This window comes from Bubalus kerabau, chromosome 3 (genome assembly GCF_029407905.1).
Source record: "Bubalus kerabau isolate K-KA32 ecotype Philippines breed swamp buffalo chromosome 3, PCC_UOA_SB_1v2, whole genome shotgun sequence".
Classification (NCBI taxonomy): Eukaryota; Metazoa; Chordata; class Mammalia; order Artiodactyla; family Bovidae; genus Bubalus; species Bubalus kerabau.
In genome coordinates this window covers 143,335,375-143,355,575 of record NC_073626.1, presented here as the reverse complement: position 1 = coordinate 143,355,575, position 20,201 = coordinate 143,335,375, and the positions used below count along the sequence as shown (strand labels likewise).

At 45.3% G+C, this 20,201-nt stretch overlaps 1 protein-coding gene across 1 annotated transcript in view; it reads right to left on the bottom strand.

Moving 5' to 3' along the window:
* Window positions 1-20,201, bottom strand: part of LOC129646619 (aldehyde oxidase 2) — a 77,559-nt gene that overhangs the window by 45,043 nt on the left and 12,315 nt on the right. Inside the window, exons 8-15 of the mRNA XM_055573059.1 lie at window positions 19,519-19,599; window positions 17,171-17,315; window positions 15,404-15,496; window positions 7,845-7,996; window positions 6,106-6,199; window positions 3,410-3,519; window positions 1,890-2,074; window positions 1,126-1,296 (exon numbers count right to left, since the gene is read on the bottom strand). Of these exons, the coding sequence (XP_055429034.1) occupies window positions 1,126-1,296; window positions 1,890-2,074; window positions 3,410-3,519; window positions 6,106-6,199; window positions 7,845-7,996; window positions 15,404-15,496; window positions 17,171-17,315; window positions 19,519-19,599 (1,031 nt within the window). The remainder of the gene's footprint in view (window positions 1-1,125; window positions 1,297-1,889; window positions 2,075-3,409; window positions 3,520-6,105; window positions 6,200-7,844; window positions 7,997-15,403; window positions 15,497-17,170; window positions 17,316-19,518; window positions 19,600-20,201) is intronic.

The following is a 20,201-nucleotide window of genomic DNA, read 5'->3' as shown; positions in this document are numbered from 1 at the left end:
CAAGGGTGGCAAGAGTTATTCAAGTAAATGTGGTTTGTGAGGGTCTTCATCTTTCTTTCTTTAGTTCCCCAGCCAGGGATTGACTCTGTGTGCCCCGCAGAGGAAGTGTGGAGTCTTAGCCATTGGATCACCAGGGAAGTCCTGTGAGGGTCTTCATCTGAATGAATAAAAACCAGACAGTTTAGGAACACGGGGCTGTTGGGGTGGGGTGTGGTTGGGGAACACGGGTGCAAGGTAGGGTGAGAGTTCTAGTCATAGTCTGGGGAGGAAAGATGGATTGAGCGGGAAAGAGAGAGAAAGAGAGAAAAAATGTTCTGCTTTGGTAACTTATTCCCAAAGTTCATAATCAGAAATTCTGAGAAGAAGCTACTTATATATTAGCATACAGGTGGTGCTAATGGTAAAGAACCCACCTGCCAATGGAGGAGACAAAAGAAACAGGGGTTCAGTCCCTGGGTCAGGAAGATCCCTTGAAGGAGGGCATGGCAACCCACTTCAGTATGCTTGATATGAACAGAGGAACCTGGGGTGCTACGGTCCGTGGGGTTGCAAAGAGTCGGACATGACTGAGGCAACTTAGCATGCACACATAAATGTTTTGATTTTTTGAAAAATAAAATTTTATTTAACATTTCATATTGAATATAAAATTCCAAAATAGGCAAAACTAATCTATAGTGTCATTAAGCAGATCAGGGTTGCCTGGGGGCAAGGATGAGAGTGTTGAGAGCAGAGGGGCAAAAGGGCACTTTTGGGGGTGATGGAAATACTTTTGTTTGAAGCGGTGGTTGCACTGGTTTACACATTTGTCAAAACTCTCTGAGTTTAAATAATAGGTGCATTTTGTTCTATGTAATTATACTTCAACAGAGTTGATTTTAAAAGAAAAACAATTGCACACCGGAGGCAGGGGTCCCATCATGTTTCCCTGCTCAGGGCACTCGGTAAGCATCTGTGCACCAAAGACAGTCTGGCATCCTGAGCCTCACCCCACAGTAACCCTGAAGGGCTGAACCCAGGAAGAAGGAAAAGCTGGAACTGATAGTTTGCAAAAGGAGCGAGGAAGGTGGGAGCTTATGCTGCCAGGAGCCCATAAAAGCCAGAGCACTTACAGGCACAGGGAACGGCTTTATGAGCTTCTTCAGTTCCTGCAGAACTTGTAGGTAGAACTTGAAGAAGAAGCTGACTACCAGAGTCCTCTTGAATTCCACCCTCCCACCTGGAGCCCAGCCTGGGAGGGAGACTTCGTCCAGGAGCCGCCTGCAAGCTTCATCCAGCATCAGCTCATCCCACTGCCTGGGAGGGTTGGGGGCAGGAAGGAACCAGTGAGAAAAGGCAGTCTCCATGACCAGAGGTCTCTGTGACTAGCGGCCTGTGCTAGATGGTTCAGAGACCCCCAGAGTCTCACTTTATGAGTTGGATGGAAACTTAGAAATCACTTAAATAAGCTGTTCAGGGAAACCGAGGCCTGGGAGGCTGCACTAAGTAGCCTGGACATGCTAGAACCCAGGCATTAAATAAAGAGACCACTATGGCCAATCCCATGGTGAACTGAACAGGACTCAGACTTGGACACTGCCTTTGCTGAGAAGGAAACAGAGTGCCCCTGAGCAGCGGGAGCGATGGGGAGCGCTTGGAAGCTGCCTGGTATGGGTTTGCCAGAGCATTGATGTGCATAGGAGCACCGGGGCTGAACACTTTCCTGGGCCATTTTCATTGTACACCTCACCCAAAGGGTGGTGCCTTATTAATCAAAGTCAAATGAGGTTAGAGTCATTTAGCAAAATTACAGAAAGAACAAGCAACGATCCTACATATAATTCCATCTTTCCACTTTTTTTTTTTTTAATGTCAAGCTTCACCATCAGGGTACAGGGTTTGTCGCTTACCTCCCTAGGAGCTGCTGGCAGGACTTATGTGCACTGACTGTAGCAGCCCCGACCCCTCCATAGGTGATGCTCAGGTCCTCGATGATGTCTGTGCCCTCTTTGAAGAGGACTCGCATGCCGGCATTCACGTCAGGCAAGGCGTTTTGCTGGCACTGAGCCTGTCGGAAGGCTGACACGAATTCCCACTGTGGAGACAAAGACCATTTGGAGTTATTTGATATGTCAGAACTAAGAGCAAGCTTTCTGCTTCTTGGTGCCACTAATTAATCACTTAGACTCAATCAAAAGGGACACAAAGGACCCTTGGGACAATTTGGCTGCCTCTTTGTTCAAAGTGACGTCCTCCCAAAGGTCCATCTTCAACACCCCATACTCTCAATTAACAGGGTCACTGTGCACTTTCCTGCTGGGGCCGGGATGTCTCTGCAAGGGATCCCTGTGTCATTTCCACGTGCTCTTATTTCCAGGTGCCATTAAGGCTAGTCTCCAGACCCTTTGTCCCCCATGAGGATGGAGGATCCCTCCAACACAGGTGTTTGGAAGGTGATTTGCTTAAAGTGTTAGAGATCCACTGGATTTCTTGCTTTGTAGATACTATCCCTTTTTCACTTTGTAAAGTTCATAAAGGTGCTGAATAGAACTTTCCAACAGTGGACTAGGGAATTTTCTACCAGGGACAAGAGTCAGAAGGGTGATGGCCCCCCCATGATCCTTGGCACCAGGACCACTGATGCGGTGACTAAGTTAACAGAGATGGCCGCTGCCTTGCATGTGTTTCCGTGTTTTTGGCCACCGGGGGCACTGGTTTTGCGTCGGCCTGTTTTTCTGTCTGGGTCTCTTACACTGATCCACACTGGACTGGGAACACACTTCAGAGTTTCCATTCCCAAGGAAAAAATAAATGAAGACCATACTTGGCTGAAAGCATGACTTAATATGAGACTTCCTACATGACCCTGCTGGCTTTGGATCTCTCTGTGTATCTGTTGTGTTGCCCCTCTTGGAAAGACTGGTCTCTGAGATTCAGGTACACTTTGGGGGAGAAGCACCAGGAACAGGGAGTGAGGACAGAGGGTCCCCTCTGTAGCTGGCTGCGTGGCCATGTCTCCCCCAGAGATCATGTGTTAGGTGCTCCTGGTCTTCTGAACTGTTGGGGGTCAGCTCGAGTGGGCAGTCGGGAGGCCTAGCCCCAGCCTCCATCTCCTTGTGGGTCAGGCAGAGAAGCTCATTCCATAGCCAAAGAACTTTAATTTCCGCCTCCCAGATCTTGGACACGAGCGGGTGTGTGAGCATGACCGCAGGCTGGGCAGGCCCCACCCCACAGCTGAAACAACAACCCCAGCTCCATGCCTCCCAAAGCTGCTGGCCCGAGGGTGGCTGCGGGCCTTGGTGCCACGCCAGGCCACGAAGGACAGGAAACAGGTTTTCAGGGCAGACTTATTTTCCTTCCATCTGTTTTGAAACATCTAAAGATGACTGAACTCCGTTATAGAAAGAGAAAAACAACTCTCAAGTCTTACCTTTTGAGAGTGAGGAATATACACAGACTCCAAAATTTCTTCCAGCTTCAGGTCTGCACTTGCCAACCCAGCAAGAAAATGTTCACTTAGAGGAATCCGCCGTGTGCCTTCTGTTGAAGAAAATGACATTTCTGCACAGTTGCAACAAGGAATGAGAGATTATTCTATACTCTTAAATGTCAGCAGTGGAGAAGAAAAGGTCACCTTCCTCGCATGGAGCAGAGTGGGGGTCTGAGTGTGGTGGACCAGCCCCCCACCCGTCCTCCTCACATCCTCACAGGGAAGGGTGGTGGCAGCTTCATGACATTTACCTTTTTGTTTGGTTGCTCCGTGGATCTTGTGGGATCTTAGTTCCCTGACCAGGGCTTAAACCCAGACCCCAGCACTGGAAGTACCAAGTCCTAACCCATGGACTGCTAGGGAATCCCTAGGACATTTACTCTTGTTAGCACACATGCTGTGTGAACTGGGCCTCTTCCTGTCCCCAAGGCCTACCAGACCTGTTTTCATCTTTCAGCAGAGACTGTTGAACTAAATCTAACTTGTTCAATACTATGATCAAGGTCAAGGCATAGCTTAAGCTGAGAAAGGGTTTGTTTCCACTATTAACAGAGCTCAGATTATTGGATTTACTTTTTGTTCTTGCTGTTGGCTTCTAAACTGGATTATTGTTATTTAGTTGCCGAGCCATGTCCAACTCTTCTGCAACCCTGTGGACTGTAGCCCGGGCTTCCCTGGTAGCTCATCTGGCAAAGAATCTGCCTGCAATGGGGGAGACCTGGGTTTGATCCCTGGGGTGGGAAGATCCCTTGGAGGAGGCCATGGCAATCCACTCCAATATTCTTGGTTGGAGAAACCCCATAGATAGAGGAGCCTTGGGGGCTACAGTCCATGGGGTCACAAGGAGTTGGACACGACTCAGCGATTAAACACAGTGTAGGACTGTAAGCCTGACAGGCTCCTCTGTCCATAGGATTTCCCAGGCAAGAATACTGGAGTGGGTTGCCATTTTCTCCTTCAGGGTATCTTCCCAACCCAGGGATGGAACCCAAGTCCTCTGCATTGGCAGGCGGATTCTTTACCACTGGACTCCTGGGAAGCTCTCTAAGCTGGATACCCATATCTTTAAAGCAATGTGAACAATTTACAAAACCTCCTTTCAGCCCCATTGTCACCACATGGTGGTGATGGTTAGAGAAGTCCCCTCTGGCTTTAAAAAGTGGCTGTGGCTCCACGGGAAATGTGTGAGGAGATTGCAGGCCAGCAAATCTGATGTGCGTTCAGATCCAGAAACAGCAGTGAGATGCTGATTGGAAGGTAGGTGTGGCCGAGACAGAGGAAGGTAGACCCCAGAGGGGCGGTTGTGGACCTGGGCCTCCCTCTTGGGGCGCCAGCTAGCTACTGGCCTCATTGGAGCTGGGCTGAGTGCAGACTGGAGGTTGCTTTGGCAGAGCTGGGAAAACAGAGACCTGGAGCCAAAGGTGACGACCAACATCCCAGTGGAGGGACACAGCTAGCACCGCTAGTCCTGAAGTAGAAGGCCCTGCATGGGGGCCAGGCCGTCTTTGCTCTCCTGACGCCCCAGAGCCTTGGCTTCCTCTCCCTTAGTCTTCAGGGTTCAAGATGGGGTGATTCTGGACTACAGGCCTGGCGGACCCAGCAAAACAGTTGACAGGGTCCTTCGGGGCTGAAGGATTTCCTCTCCTGGGCCCCACACAAAGCTGAATAGGAGTATGAGGGCTTTTCCTTTGCCAGCAGGTCCCTCCCAACACTTCTCAGTTCCCACCCATCAGGGACCAGACTGTGTCAGCCAACAATCCCCTGGGGAGGCTTATGATGCTGGTGAGATAATTCCTGGTTGGCCACACCCTGGAGTTCACATGGGGCAGTGTGACTGCTCCCTTGCACTCCAGTTTCCCGGGTCCAACTCAGCCCATATGAGGGTATTTGATGGGGTGTGGGGGAGGGAGGGGGGGAGAGATGGAAAGTGGGGAGTTAGAAGACCTGGGGAGGTGGCTGCTGGTGAAGAGGCGAGTACTCCTGTTGAGAAATCAAGGCAGACTGGATTCCCATCCCTCACCCCCTACTGCAAGCGACCTCAGTCGGGGGCGGGGGCCGGGGGTTGGACAAATTAGATGTGTTGTGTAAAGTATCCAGCAGAGCCTGGCACAGTCAGCGCGCACTGGATGGGAGTGTCAGCCTCTTTGGAGCAGCCAGAGCCAATGTGAGGGCTGAGCATCTCAGGGAGACAAGGGTGGAATACCCTGGAGCAGCCCTCAAGGACCGCCCTCCTTAGCCAGCATGGAAAATGTTGCTAGCCTTCCTCCTGCCCCCAGGGGCCCTACAGTGTCCCCAGCGTGTCCTCACTAGACTTGTGACTTCTTACACGGCAACTGGAGAGGGGACATGAGGAGGAGGAGGAGGAGGAAGTGGTCCTCTGGTCACAGAGAGGCTTCTAGTCGGCCTCTAGACAGCCCTGGCTGCCGCGGGCTGGCTGAACTGTGGTTGGGGCTGGGTGTTGTGTATATGTGGCAGGTGGTACAGAAGGTGCCATCCCCTGTGTGAGGAGACTTCTGCTAGGATCCTGAGCTCCCCATGGTGGATTGAGAGCAAGAGACATGGGCTCTGACATAGCACCTCCTAAAACAGAGACAGAAACGCTGCAGGTGCTGTTCAGAGGGCTCTGGGTAGCTTACCTTCTGATGTCAGATTGAGGGTAGCGTTGCCCACAGCCAGAATTGGGTTCAGATCTGAGTAGCTATGTCGGCTTATAATATGACCCCCTAAAGACTAAGGAGAGAGAGTTATAGCCTTGGTCATTAGATCCCTCAAATTTGAGCCCCCCGCCCTTCCCGGCACCTGCTCATGGTCCTCCCTGGTAGGTGACAGGGTCTAGAGGAGTCTTGGCCTCCTCTGTAGATGATACTCAGTTCTGATGCTGTGAGAGGTCCCCACCCACCCACAACTTTGGATCAGGTGAGGAATGGATGGTAACGAGCACTGAATGGCATGTGGTGTGTTTCACCTGATGTCTCACTCCTTCATGCATATTTACTCACTCAGTCCTCACAACAGCTCAGTGAGATGAGGCCACTGTCCCCCTTTAAGAGAAGAAGACACGGGGGCACAGAGGAATTATAAAACTTGATTAAGATCTCCCAGTGAGGAAGAGGCAGGATGGGGATGCAAACCCAAGCACTGAGGTGCAGTGGCCAATTCTGAGCCACCCCTACTCAGGTGGCACAGATGGCCACAGTGCTGGCTACAAAAGTAGCCACGATACTGCCTTGGGATCTCAGCCTTATCTCATGGCCTCTTGAATTGCTGGACTTCCCGGGGGCCATGTTTAGGTGCTGGGCATCTATCACTGAGTCTCCCTTTTCCTCTTCTTGAGAGACTCCTCTTGGATCTGGTTAAGCTTATAGCATCTCAGAACATGTCAGGGAAATGACCAGCCATTCAGCTCAGTATTCTTCCCACATAGTGCCAGACTCTACAGTGACCACCCAGGTTGCGGGTGATCTGGGCTGAATCTGGGCTGGAACATGGGTGAGGGCACGGAACTCCCATTCCTCTATGAACAGCTTAATTTTAAAGTTCTTGTTTCCACTGAGCTGAAATCTACACCCCTGGATTCTCACTTATCGGTCATACTTCTACCCTTGGTGATCATATGAAATATATCACACCTCTTCTCAGGAGTCTAGAAATATCTGAAGGCAGCTTTCACAATGCCCCACCACTGCTCTCTCTGTGGTGGTTTCCAACCCCTTACTCTCCTGTCACCGTCTCCTCACCAGGGTCCAGGGTGTCAGACAGAACCCACGACAGGGAATCATTTGGAATCAATTGAAGAGCTTTTTCAGTAGAAACCTGTTCTTCCTCCATTCTCCGTATTCTAAGAATTTCTAATACGTCATTCAGGGGTGTGTAAGGGAAGGGGTCATGTGTATTTTGAAGATCTACATCTGCATTCGCCTGAGGTCAAATCAGCCGACCCTGAAGTCTGCCTCCCTGTTCTGAGAGTTATCGTCTAGCGGTGGTCTGAACAGTCTGGAGTAGGGGAGGCTACCCTCCTTGTTTTAGGTGTTTTACTCCTGCAGTCCATGGGGTTGCAAAGAGTAGGACACGACTTAGCAACAACAATGCAGCCTAAGATCAAATTAGTTTCTTTGAAGGTCTTATCATGAAATTAGTGAAACCATGACATTCTTTTCCCACTTATATTGCTACTTAGCTATATGACTGAACTTGACTCAGAGTCTTCTTTTAAATATGTTATTAAATAATGGTTGCTATATTAAATGTATATTGTGCTGTCGTTTCAATCAGCTGAGACCCATGTGCACACTGATTCTGCCAATGCCTCTTTTAACATTTTGCTGAGATTAAGAGATAGGTATAGCAGGCCTCGTGATGGGCCCAGAAGACATACAGCCATGTTCCGGATCTGCTGGCTGGCCAGACTCTTGAGGTGCTTCAGCAGCGCTCGGTACGTCTGGGTCTTCTCCTCCGGGAGCTCAGAGACCCTCTCAGCCAAGACGTCCTTGACCTGGGCCAGACTGCAGCCAGCACCTATGGTCAGTCCTGGAGAGCAGGAAGGACAGGAACAACTAGCCGGAGGCAGACTCTACCAGAACGTTCCATGACCCCTTTCTGACTGACCACAGTGAAGCTACGCCAAGCTGTTTTGTGATTAAGGAGGATAAAACTGATAGCATTAAAAAAGTCAAAGGTCTTTCAATTGCCAAGGTCATTGTGTAAATCAACAATGCTTCCACTGCTGATTTGCCCCTCTATAGGTGGCTTTGATATTCAAAATCTTCAACACCAGTTCTAGGAGGGGCACGAGCCAATCAGAATGAATACAGTCCATACAAGGAGCTGCCTCGGATATTACTTTGGGTGTTGTTGAGTGTGGGAGGGTGGGGTCCCCAGGGAGGGGCTAGGGAGTCAGGAGAAATGGGAGAGCATCCCAGGATCAAAGCAATACTACTTGCTAGCCCCTGCAATAAAGCCTTTTCTCTTTGCAAAACAGAACAAAATGAAAAAAACCAACCAAACAAAAGAAACTACTATTCGCTAGCTGGCAAGGAAATAACTCAGAATTTAAAAACTGTTGCAGGCTTTCCCTGCAACGGTATATAAGAATCTGCCTGCCATTGCAGGGGACATGGGTTCCATCCCTGATCTAGGAAGATCCCACATGCTGTGGAGTAACTAAACCCCTGTGCCTCATCTACTGAGCCCATGCTCTAGAGCTCTCATGCCTAGAGCTGTGCTCCGCAACAAGAAAAGCTGCTGCAATAAGAAGCCTGTGCACTGCAGCTGGAGAGTAGCCCCTACTCGTCACAACTAGACAAAAGCCTGTGCACAACAATGAAGACCTAGCGCAGTCAAAAGAAAAATAAATAATATATACAATGAGAATGGCAAATATTTATATATAAAAAAAAACTGTTGCAGTTGTACTTGTGAGTATTGATATTGACAGTAGCATGGGCTCTGGGTTTCTCTGTAGTAGGGATGTAAGGATTCAGCTCAATCTTTGAAAATGAAGAAGTCACCCAAACCATCAGGAGATGACTTAGTTGACCTTGAAAAATTAATCTTCAACTTCCCCTGGGGTTTGTGGAATGAGTCACTAACACACAGGGTATGATTTGGTCACTTCCAGGGCTGGGTTCTAACTGCTATTAGTCTGTTTTGTTTTGTTTTTTTAAAGCAGGTTGCAGAGTGGGCTTTGATTTTTCTCTTATGGATTAACCTTGGAGAATATTTCACTCTCCCACATAACTTTATTTTCATTAATATTAGAAACGATTTCTGTTTGTTTCAAAGGCAAACCATTCAATATCACAGTAATCCAAGTCTATGCCCCAACTAGTAATGCTGAAGAAGAAGCTGAACGGTTCTATGAAAACCTACAAGACCTTCTGAAACTAATACCCAAAAAAGATGTCCTTTTCATTATAGGGGACTGGAATGCAAAAGTAGGAAGTCAAGAGATACCTGGAGTAACAGGCAAACTTGGCCTTGGAGTACAAAATGAAGCAGGACAAAGGCTAACAGAGTTTTGCCAAGAGAACACATTGCTCATAGAAAACATCCTCTTCCAACAACACAAGAGAAGACTCTACACATGGACATAACCAGATGGCCAATGCCAAAATCAGATTGATTATATTCTTTGTAGCCAAAGATAGAGAAGCTCTATATAGTTGGCAAAAACAAGACTGGGAGCTGACTGTGGCTTGGATCATGAACTCCTTATTGCCAAATTCAGACTTAAATTGAAGAAAGTAGGGAAAACGACTAGACCATTCAGGTATGACCTAAATCAAATCCCTTACGATTATACAGTGGAAGTGAAGTGACAAATAGATTCGAGGGATTAAATCTGATAGACAGAGTGCCTGAAGAACTATGCACAGAGATTTGTGACCAAGACCATCTCCAGGAAAAAGAAATGCAAAAAGGCAAAATGATTGTCTGAGGAGGACTTACAAATAGCTGAGAAAAAAAGAGAAGTGAAAGGCAAAGGAGAAAAGGAAAGATATACCCATTTGAATGCAGAGTTCCAAAGAATAGCAAGGAGAGATATAAGATATAGATATAAGATCTATAAGATATAAGATCTTATATATCTTATATCTCTCTCTCTATATATATTATATATATATTATATATATCTATATATATTGTATATATATATTATATATATATATTGATCACTTATCTATCTATCTATCTATATATATATAAGATATAAGTGATCAATGCAAAGAAATAGAGGAAAACAATAGAATTGGAAAGACTAGAGATCTCTTCAAGAAAATTAGAACTACCAAGGGAATATTTCATGCAAAGATGGGCACAATAAAGGACAGAAATGGTATGGACCTAACAGAAGCAGAAGATATTAAGAAGAGGTGGCAAGAATACACAGAAGAACTGTAAAAAAAATATCTTCATGACCCAGATAACCACAATGGTGTGATTACTCACCTAGAGCCAGACATCCTGAAATGCCAAGTCAAGTGGGCCTTCATCGCTACAAACAGAGCTAGTGGAGGTAATGGAATTCCAGTTGAACTATTTCAAATCCTAAAAGATGATGATGTTAAAGTGCTGCACTCAACATGCCAGCAAATCTGGAGAACGCAGCAGTGGCCACAGGACTGGAAAAGGTCAATATTCATTCCAATCCCAAAGAAAGGCAATGCCAAAGAATGCTTAAACTACCGCACAATTGCACTCATCTTACATGCTAGCAAAGTAATGCTCAAAATTCTCCAAGCCAGGCTTCAGCAATACTTGAACCGTGAACTTCCAGATGTTCAAGCTGGATTTAGAAAAGGCAGAGGAACCTGAGATTAAATTGCCAACACCCGCTGGATCATCGAAAAAGCAAGAGAGTTCCAGAAAAACATCTACTTCTGCTTTATTGACTACACCAAAGCTTCTGACTGTGTAGATCACAATAAACTGTGGAAAATTCTTAAAGAGATGGGAATATCAGACCACCTGACCTGCCTCCTGAGAAATCTGTATGCAGGTCAAGAAGCAACAGTTAGAACTAGACATGGAACCACAGACTGGTTCCAAATTGGGAAAGGAGTATGTCAAGGCTGTATATTGTCACCCTGCTTATTTAACTTATATGCAGAGTACATCATGAGAAATGTTGGGCTGGATGAAGAACAAGCTGGAATCAAGATTGCCTGGAGAAATATCAATAACCTCAGATATACAGTTGTTACCATCCTTATGGCAGAAAGCAAAGAGGAACTAAAGAGCCTCTTGATGAAAGTGAAAGAGGAGAGTGAAAAAGCTGGTTTAAAATTCATCATTCAAAAACTAAGATCATGGCATCCAGTCCCATCACTTCATGGCAAATAGATGGGGAAACAATGGAAACAGTGACAGACTTTATTTTGGGGGGCTCCAAAATCACTGCACATGGTGACTATAGCTATAAAATTAAAAGATGCTTGCTCCTTGAAAGAAAAGCTATGACTAACCTAAACAGCATATTCAAAAGCAGAGACATTACTTTGCCAACAAAGGTCTTTCTAGTCAAAGCTATGGTTTTTCCAATAGTTATGTATGGATGTGAGAGTTGGACTATAAAGAAAGCTGAGTGCTGAAGAATTGCTGCTTTTGAACTGTGGTGTTGGAGAAGACTCTGGAGTGTCCCTTGGACTGCAAGGAGATCCAACCAGTCCATTCTAAAGGAAATCAGTCCTGAATATTCATTGATAGGACTGATGCTGAAGCTGAAACTCCAATACTTTGGCCACCTCATGCAAAGAACTGACTCACTGGAAAAGACCCTGATGCTGGGAAAGATTGAAGACGGGAGGAGAAGGGGCCAACAGAGGATGAGGTGGTTGGATGGCATCACCAACTTGATGAACATGAGTTTGAGCAAGCTCCAGGAGTTGGTGAATGACAGGGAAACCTGGAGAGCTGCAGTCCATGGTACCGCAAAGAGCTGGACACGACTGAATGACTGAACTGAAAAATGTACTTGGTGCAATACTTTCCCAGTCCTACCAACATACCCACATAACTAACACCCCCTGTTGTTTCAGTGATCATATTTAACCTAATTGATTAACAAAACTACTAGCTGCTTCTTATTATCTATATGCTAAGCAAATCTTGAAAGTGAAAGTGTTAGTCACTCAGTCGTGTCCGACTCTTTGCGACCCCATGGACTGCAGCACACCAGGCTACTCTGTCCATAAGATTCTCCAGGCAAGAATACTGGAGTCGATTGCCATTTCCTCCTCCAGTGGATTGCCATTTCCTCCTCCAGTGGATCTTCCCGACCGAGTGATCAAACGTGGATCTCTTTCGTTGCAGGTGGATTCTTTACCGTCTGAGCCATCAGGGAAGCCCATAAGCAAATCACATCTTAAAGTAACTCTACTGCTCCTCTGCCTGGAATGTCTCTCAGCTTAGAATCCTCACCCTGTTTCTGCATCAGTATCTCATAAAAGGCACACGGGATCTGGTCCCATCGGTGATTGTCTATTGCTTCCCATCACCACAAGTTCCAGTAAAGCTTTAACTTCCTCAAAATCTTGCCTTCCTTTTACCTGCAGGAGCACTGGGCAGACCATGCTTGTTTCCTACCATACAATTCCTCCTGTCATATAGATCCAGAGCCGTATTAGTTGGGAAGAAATTAGAGACAAAGATTTTTATCTGGTTATGGTCAGCAGCATTACACAGTCTAGAACGACCATCTGTTATTTGACATAGATAGAAAACAGAAGTTCAGGGACTTCTCTGATGGTCCAGTTGTTAAAACTCCCTACTTTCACTGCAGGGTTTGATCCCTGGTCAGGGAACTAAGATCCCACATGTTGCGTGGCCAAAAATAATAAATAAAAAATAAAGTAATAACCTAAATTAAAAAAAGGCAGGCAATGCAGTTCAGCCCCAGGGGAGAATATGTCAGCTGTCTTCCCTGTTGCCTAGGTCCTCATAAGTATGGGTTTCGGACTCAGGCTGAGGCGAGACAATCCATTTTAGAGACTTCTGTTTGATTCTTTCCATCGCTCACAGTAGCCCCTCACTTTGTGTCGGGCATGACACAACTGTACTGAGAAAATTCTATTTTATTCCACCCTTGGTCACAAAACCTAGCTTGCATTTCAGTGGTGTTGAAAAGACCTTTATCTTTATATGATTCTCAGAACATGGGATTTATTTTAACTCCATGCTTTTCAGAGTTTGAGGGTCTATGGGTTTAAGATGCACTGACTTCCTGTAGCACTTACTATACTAAAGATTTTGAGGGTGAGTGGGGCGTATATCCAGCCAAACAAGTAGGTGACATGGATTAGCACACAAAATGTAAACAAACGCAAGCTGTCACAGATATTTATTTCCTGGGGTTGCTGGTGGTGGTGGTGGGGCACAGCTGGCTCCAGTGTAACCCTCCCCTACAAGTGTCCTTCACTCCTCTGGGCCTCAGGAAAGCTTGGGCATCCTGAGAAAGGTCCCTTGAGGCTTCTAGAGGTGACTCACACTTAAAGTTTAAGGGGCCCCAAGGAAAACACATGGTTAAGATTTTAGAATCTGCCTCTATCTTGCCTGCTGAGTCTAAATTGACAAAGAGCCCGTTGAACAGCCAGTGGGTTGGGCCTGGGGGCACAGGGAATGGCAGTAACGATGGGAGTTCTGGATTGGACATGGGAGATGTGTGCCTTGGTGACCGGCCACCAGCCAGTTTGCAGACCTTGGGCCAGGTCTCTTTCCTTTTGTCCTGGCCCTGTTGGAGGAAATATAGGGGGCTTGGTGGGATGGAGAAAGTCTTCCCCCTCCTTCAAACAGAGGAGCATATTTTCATCTATTAGGATTTGTTTGAGGACTGAGTTGTGATGCTTAAACAAGTTTGAAAATCATGGGCTAAACCATGGGCCTGGGGTGAACATGAGGAAAAGGGTTGTCCTGTCTTGACTGTCTGCTTAAATCATTTGACAGACTTTGTTGGTGGTCCAGTGGCTAAGACTGCTCTGCCAAAGCAGGGGGCCTGGGTTTGATCCCTGGTCAGGGAACTAGGTCCCATAAGCCACAGTGATGATTGAAGATCCTGCGAGTCGTAACTAAGACCTAGTGCAGCCAAATAAATAAATGTTAAAAAAAAAAGGGTACTTGATTATACCCCCAAACCACCCATTTTACTCTTCTCTCTTCCTCTTCTCTCCAACCCCAAGATTTCAGATATATCTAAGCACACTGCCCTCATTTTCTGAGTGGTGTGTGGATGTGCTACTTAAGCACAAGGCTGAAGCTGTGAGGCTGTGGTGCAAAACCAGGAAAGGTCCCTTTCCTTGCAAATGGGTGGGTCAGTGTCAGGGAAGGCAGGCTTGCTGGTCTGCAGCACAGTCTAAGTTTGGCTGATGATGGTTGAGGCCGGGAAGGTAGGACTCTGGGATGGCAGTGATACTGCCAAGGTGGGTCCCTTCTCCTGCCCACCACAGATCTCCAAAAACACGTGATGGTCTACAAGTCATTCTGGACTAAAGCTTTCAGTTTAGCCAACCTCCCTGTTGCCCGAGTTAAGGAAATCATTATTACTACTGCATTCCAAATTCAAGTTCCTGGCTCACTCATTCATTTAGTCTTTTTTTCTTTCCATTAAGTCATTTAGTACATATATACATGTACCTTAGACAAGCACATATATGCTAAGAGATCTGCTGGATGAGAGAAGGAGTAAAATAAAATTCCTTTCGTTAAAGGGGTTGCTGTGCATCTTGAAGGCAAAGTCTTGGATATTTCCTTCCTACTCTGTGGGTGCCACCTTGCCTGATGAAGAGTCTGCACATAGTGGGCCCTTAAGGATGTTGCAAATGACCAGGGGTGCTTCCCTGGGCAGGTTTCTGTCTTACTTGGCCTTTTGCCATTGCCCCTAAGAGACAAGTAGCATCTGAATGCCAGACACTAAGTTAAATGCCTCCTGCAAACCTGCCTCCCTTCCTGGAACTGACCATCCAAGTGATAGATAGTACTTCTCTCTTGCTGTCTTCTCATTAAACTGACACTGCAAGTTTATTGCCTTTGTGTCGCCATGCCTTTTTTTTTTTTTTTTTTGACTACACTGAGAGGCAGACATGTGGGGTCTTAGTCCCCAGGCCAGGGATCAAACCTGCGCTTCCTGCATTAGAAGCGTGGTCTTAACCACTGGACCACCAAGGAAGTTCCATCATGGCTCTTTATAGGCAAGAATCCTACAGGTGACTACAAGGTCTTGAATGACATCATCCAAATACCCTATATTCTGTACAAAGCTTTTGATAGTAAATTTTCATGATGGGGATATAATATCACATCAGAAAAATGTCAAAGAGTTGGGAACAAGTCAGACAAGATAAATGTATGATGAGGTTCTAAACTATTTAGTGTTTAGTTAGTGCAAATGTTTAGTACAGGGATTGGTTCATGGATATTTTACAAAGAAAACCTGGAACTCACCATCATTTGTTTTAGACACCACATTCAGCTCAGAAATCCTAGCAGGAGAGAGGAGAATTGGGTGAAAACATCCTTTAGATCTCATGGCAGGTCCTGAAAGTAAATGCAGTATATATCTTAGAGAGGGAGAGTTAGGAAAAAGAAAATGCAATTTTTTGGCATTGAAAGTTTCTTATTAAAATATTCAGATGCTAATTTTAAACACTGGCAATAAATGCATATATATGTGACAGCAGTGGCCATACACCCTGCCAAGTAATTTTATAGCACGTGTGCTTCCAGTATATGTATTTATCTATACTCATTATGTGAATGAAGAAGGCACTGGCAACCACTCCAGTACTCCTGCCTGGAAACTCCCATGGACGAAGGAGCCTGCTAGGTTGCAGTCCGTGGGGTCGCTAAGAGTCGGACATGACTGAGCGACTTCCCTTTCATTTTGCACTTTCATGCATCGGAGAAGGAAATGGCAACCCACTCCAGTGTGCTTGCCTGGAGAATCCCAGGGACGGGGGAGCCTGATGGGCTGCCGTCTATGGGGTCGCAGAGTCGGACACGACTGAAGAGACTTAGCAGTTAGCAGTAGCATTATGTGAATATAAAAATAGGAAATAAAATGGATGAGAGATTCTTAGAAGACTCTCAGGAGATGTGTATAGAGGTACCTGAAAGAGCCAAGACTTGGAAAACACACCATGGCCTTGAGCAATAGAATGGAAGTGTGAACTGTGTCCTCGGCACAGGATGGAATTAGCACACTTATGTGCAACCATGTGGGCAGGTCCCAGCTCAACAATGTTAAATGCACAAAGCAAACTGTAGAGGAGTAATACTGTGTCCATCTACTTAAGTGAAGTTCAAAAATCTGCAAAACTAAGCAACACATTGCTTAGGAACTCAAATATACGGGTATAACATGTAAAAAAGAGAAGAGATGGACCAACACCATATTCAGTCTAATGAGCACCCCTGAGAGGAAGGGGAGGGGAGGGACTATGGTTTCGGAGGGCCCATGGGGCAAACTTCTTGGTAAAGCTCTGGTTCTCAAAGTGAGTGTGGTGATAACTGGGTGTAGACTGTTAATATATCCACCATATTTCATAAAATTCTATTTAATTTACTCAATACCTAATGGAAACAAAATTTAAAAGGACAAGGTAAATTAAATAATTAACAGTCCTTTAATACTGCTGCACACCTCAAGGGGTTACACTGCATACTCCCAGGGTCTGTGTATATTGAATTTTGGAGGCTATTTTATTATATGATAATACTATAATATTTGTATTATACTTTTAATATTATTTATATAATGTATATATAAAAGTATATGCAGTATATTATGTTTTTTGCTCAGTTGTGTCTGACTCTTTGCGACCCCATGGACTGTAGCCCACCAGGCTCTTCTGTCCATGGGATTCTCCAGGCAAGAATACTGGAGTGGGTTGCTATGCCCTCCTCCAGGGAATCTTCCTGACACAGGGATCGAACCTGGGTATCCTGCATTGCAGGCAGATTCCTTACCATCTGAGCCACCAGTAAATATATGCTAGTATTTATATATAGTATATATAAAAGGTAATGTATAAATAATTATTATATAATATACAATATAAGAGTACATTTTATAATACATTATTTTACTATAACACTTTTATTAAAAATGATGATGTCTTTATCTTTAAAAAGTAGTTTTTTAGACTAGGAGACAGGAAGTCCCGTTCAGCACTGAGGCCTGGTGGTGTGAGAACCGCTGTAATCACTCACCCAGTGATGTGTTGCCCAGGATGAGCGGGGCTTCTGGGTGTTTTGCTTTCAGCTCCAGGAGGTCTTTGAAGGTCCCAGGGGAGATCCAAGTAACCCTCTCTCCGTGAAAGGTCAGGGTTCGTTTTTCTGGGTTCTCTGTCATTCTCTAAGTGCAAATAACAAAGGTGTGTGCACGTGGGCACATCTGTATTCCTGGGTTATGATAGACTCCGGGTGGAGGTATGTTTCTCTAGAGAGATTTCAGAAGTTCTGGGTTTCCCCTGACCAAAAAGATACTCAGTATACCATTGGCTAATGCTTGAATTTCCATAATTAGATATTTACTCCTTTTAGCTTAAGACTTGTTCGTGTGTAGTGCTTTGGAGGAAAGTGACAATATGAGCTGGCATCTGTCATTGACTCTTCAGTATAGATTAACTTAGCATAATTTAGTATCATGGCCTTAAAAAATCATAATTTTATGGATACTCCTAAATTAGAATCTTCAGTTTTACCTCTGAAATCCAAGCTCACATACCTGAATGAGTGCTCAGTGTCTCTTCTTAGATGTGTAATAGGCATCTCAAATTTAAAAACTGAGTTCTTCATGCCCCATCCTCCTCCAAGCCCCCCTCAGAAAGGATTCCCTAAAGGAAAAATCCCCTGCTCCTCCAGAGGTCTTCCCCTTCTCAGTAAATGGCCACTCCCCTTTCCAGCTGCCCAAAGCCCTGGATTCAGCCTTGACTCCTTTCTCTCCCCACACACCTCATCACATTCATCAGGAAATCTTGTTGGCTCTTCCAAAAGTGTATCCAGAATCCACTGGCTCCTCACCATGCACATGCTGGCTGCCTGGTCCAGCACCACCAGCCTCAGGAGGGCACAGCTGCCCTAATGGGCTCACTGATCCTTCTCTCACCCATCCCCAGGCTATTCCTGTCCCAGCAGCCCAAACCACCCCAGATCCCACCCATTACAAGGTTAACAGGAGCGTACTCCTCTTATGTCCAACCTCTCTGATAGCTTCTCATCTGATGCAGAGTAAAAGCCAAGCAGTCTAAGTCCAGGATGGTCTGCCCCCAGCCCTGCAGCTTTCTGACTTCTCTGGTTCCCTGAGTTCCTGCCAGGCTGGCCCCTGCTCTGTCCTTGATCAGGACAGGAGTTCTCCTCTCCTTGGTATCTCTGTACTTGCTGCCCCGCTGCCTGGATTGCTCTTCCCCACCATGACCAGTTCCTTCACCTACTTCAGGATTTTCATCAAATACTACCTTTTCACAGATGTCTTCTCTGGCCAGATATTGAAAATGGCAACCCCCTGCATCCTATCCCCCTTCACTGTTTTATTTTGTTCTCCTTATCACTTGCTGACACACTATATAACTTATCTATTATCTGTCTATTTATCCATTTAAACTTTTTATTTTATATTAGAGTATAGCCAATTAACAATGTTGATAGTTTCAGGTACATGGCAGAGCGACTCAGCCACACACACACATGTATCCACTCTCCCCCAAACTCCCCTCCCATCCAGGCTGCCACATAACATTGAGCAGAGTTCCCTGTTCTATACAGTAGGTCCTTGTTGGTTATTCATTTAAAATATAGCAGTGTGTACATGTCCATCCCAAACTCCCTAACTATCCCTTTCCCACACACTTCCCCACTGGTAACCGTAAGTTCCTTCTCTAAGTCTGTGAGTCTGTTTCTGTATTATAAATAAATTCATTTGTATCATTTTTTAAAAGATTATTTGTATAAGGGATATCATCTATTGTCTTGTTCATTGTGTGTCTCTCCAATCAAATTACAGTCTCCTTGGGGGCAGGTCCTTGGGTGAGTTTTGTTCCCTGTTGTGTATTCAGTACCTAGAACAGTGCCTGGCGTGTTACTGAATGATTAGTATTTGTTGACTATATGAATGAACATATCAGAACCCCTTCAGAAATACATATGTTATCGAATGGAACAACTGGATGTTAGAGAGGAAAGATAGAAATGCTGACAGAGGGAAGAACTGGGAGGCCCTGGAAGTGCCACTTGAGGTCAATATCTGGGAAGGGCTGGAAAGACCGAGTTAGAAGTTGAGAAAAACTGGATTGATTGGGACAGTCAATAGGGATACAGTGCAGATGACAATGATGGAAGTAATAACAAAAATGGTTAAAATATAGCCTCAGTTGAGGCTTTGGGGAATGTGTACAGGGCATCAGCCAGGGCTGGGTGAGCCAGGCAGGGACAAGCATTCGGATTTGATCAAGAATTTATACAATTTGATAATTTCACAGGATGGAAAAGGTGGTTTTTAAAAACTGAGCTTATAACCAGTGACATTTCAATAAGCACATAAAACACCCAACTCCTCTTACCAAGAGTTCCGGGGGAAATATGAGCTCCTGGGTAGGGTCCAAGGGCTGGAACTCCTCTTTCACAAATAACTCTGTGCAAATCTTTATAAATGGCAGAAGAAGATGGTTCCATCAGTCAGGCTCAATTGGAAACAGCATCATAATTCTTTACATTAATAAGGCAAAAAGAACACAATAATAGCTCCGACTCTCCTTGTATGGGAAAATAGTTCAAACCAAATAGTTTTAAATAAGAATTGTGTTGACACTAAAGAAAAGGATATCCTATGAACCAGTTCAAATAGTATCCTGCAAAATACAAAGACTGTCTATGAAAAACAATCAGAGGTCAATTAGTTTGGGAAATCCTCTTCACTGGGCCCGAGCCACTACCCCCTCATCTGTCAAGTTAAGATTCAAAATGCGAAAAGCTCTGAGAAGTCCTGTAATTTAAGTAAAACACGACTCTGAACATATATGCTCTTGTGTAAGCACACACACACACCCCACTTGCTTTAATAACACTAGTTGGCATTTATGGAGTGCTTACATTCCATGTGCTTTCTACACATATTAATAATTTACTTAATCCTCCCAACAATTGTACAAAGAAAGTAAATTGCCATCTCTATTTCATCTATTAGGAAACCAAAGCACAGTGAAAAGTTACCCAAACTGCAATCCTCTCTAAATTAAGTATGTTT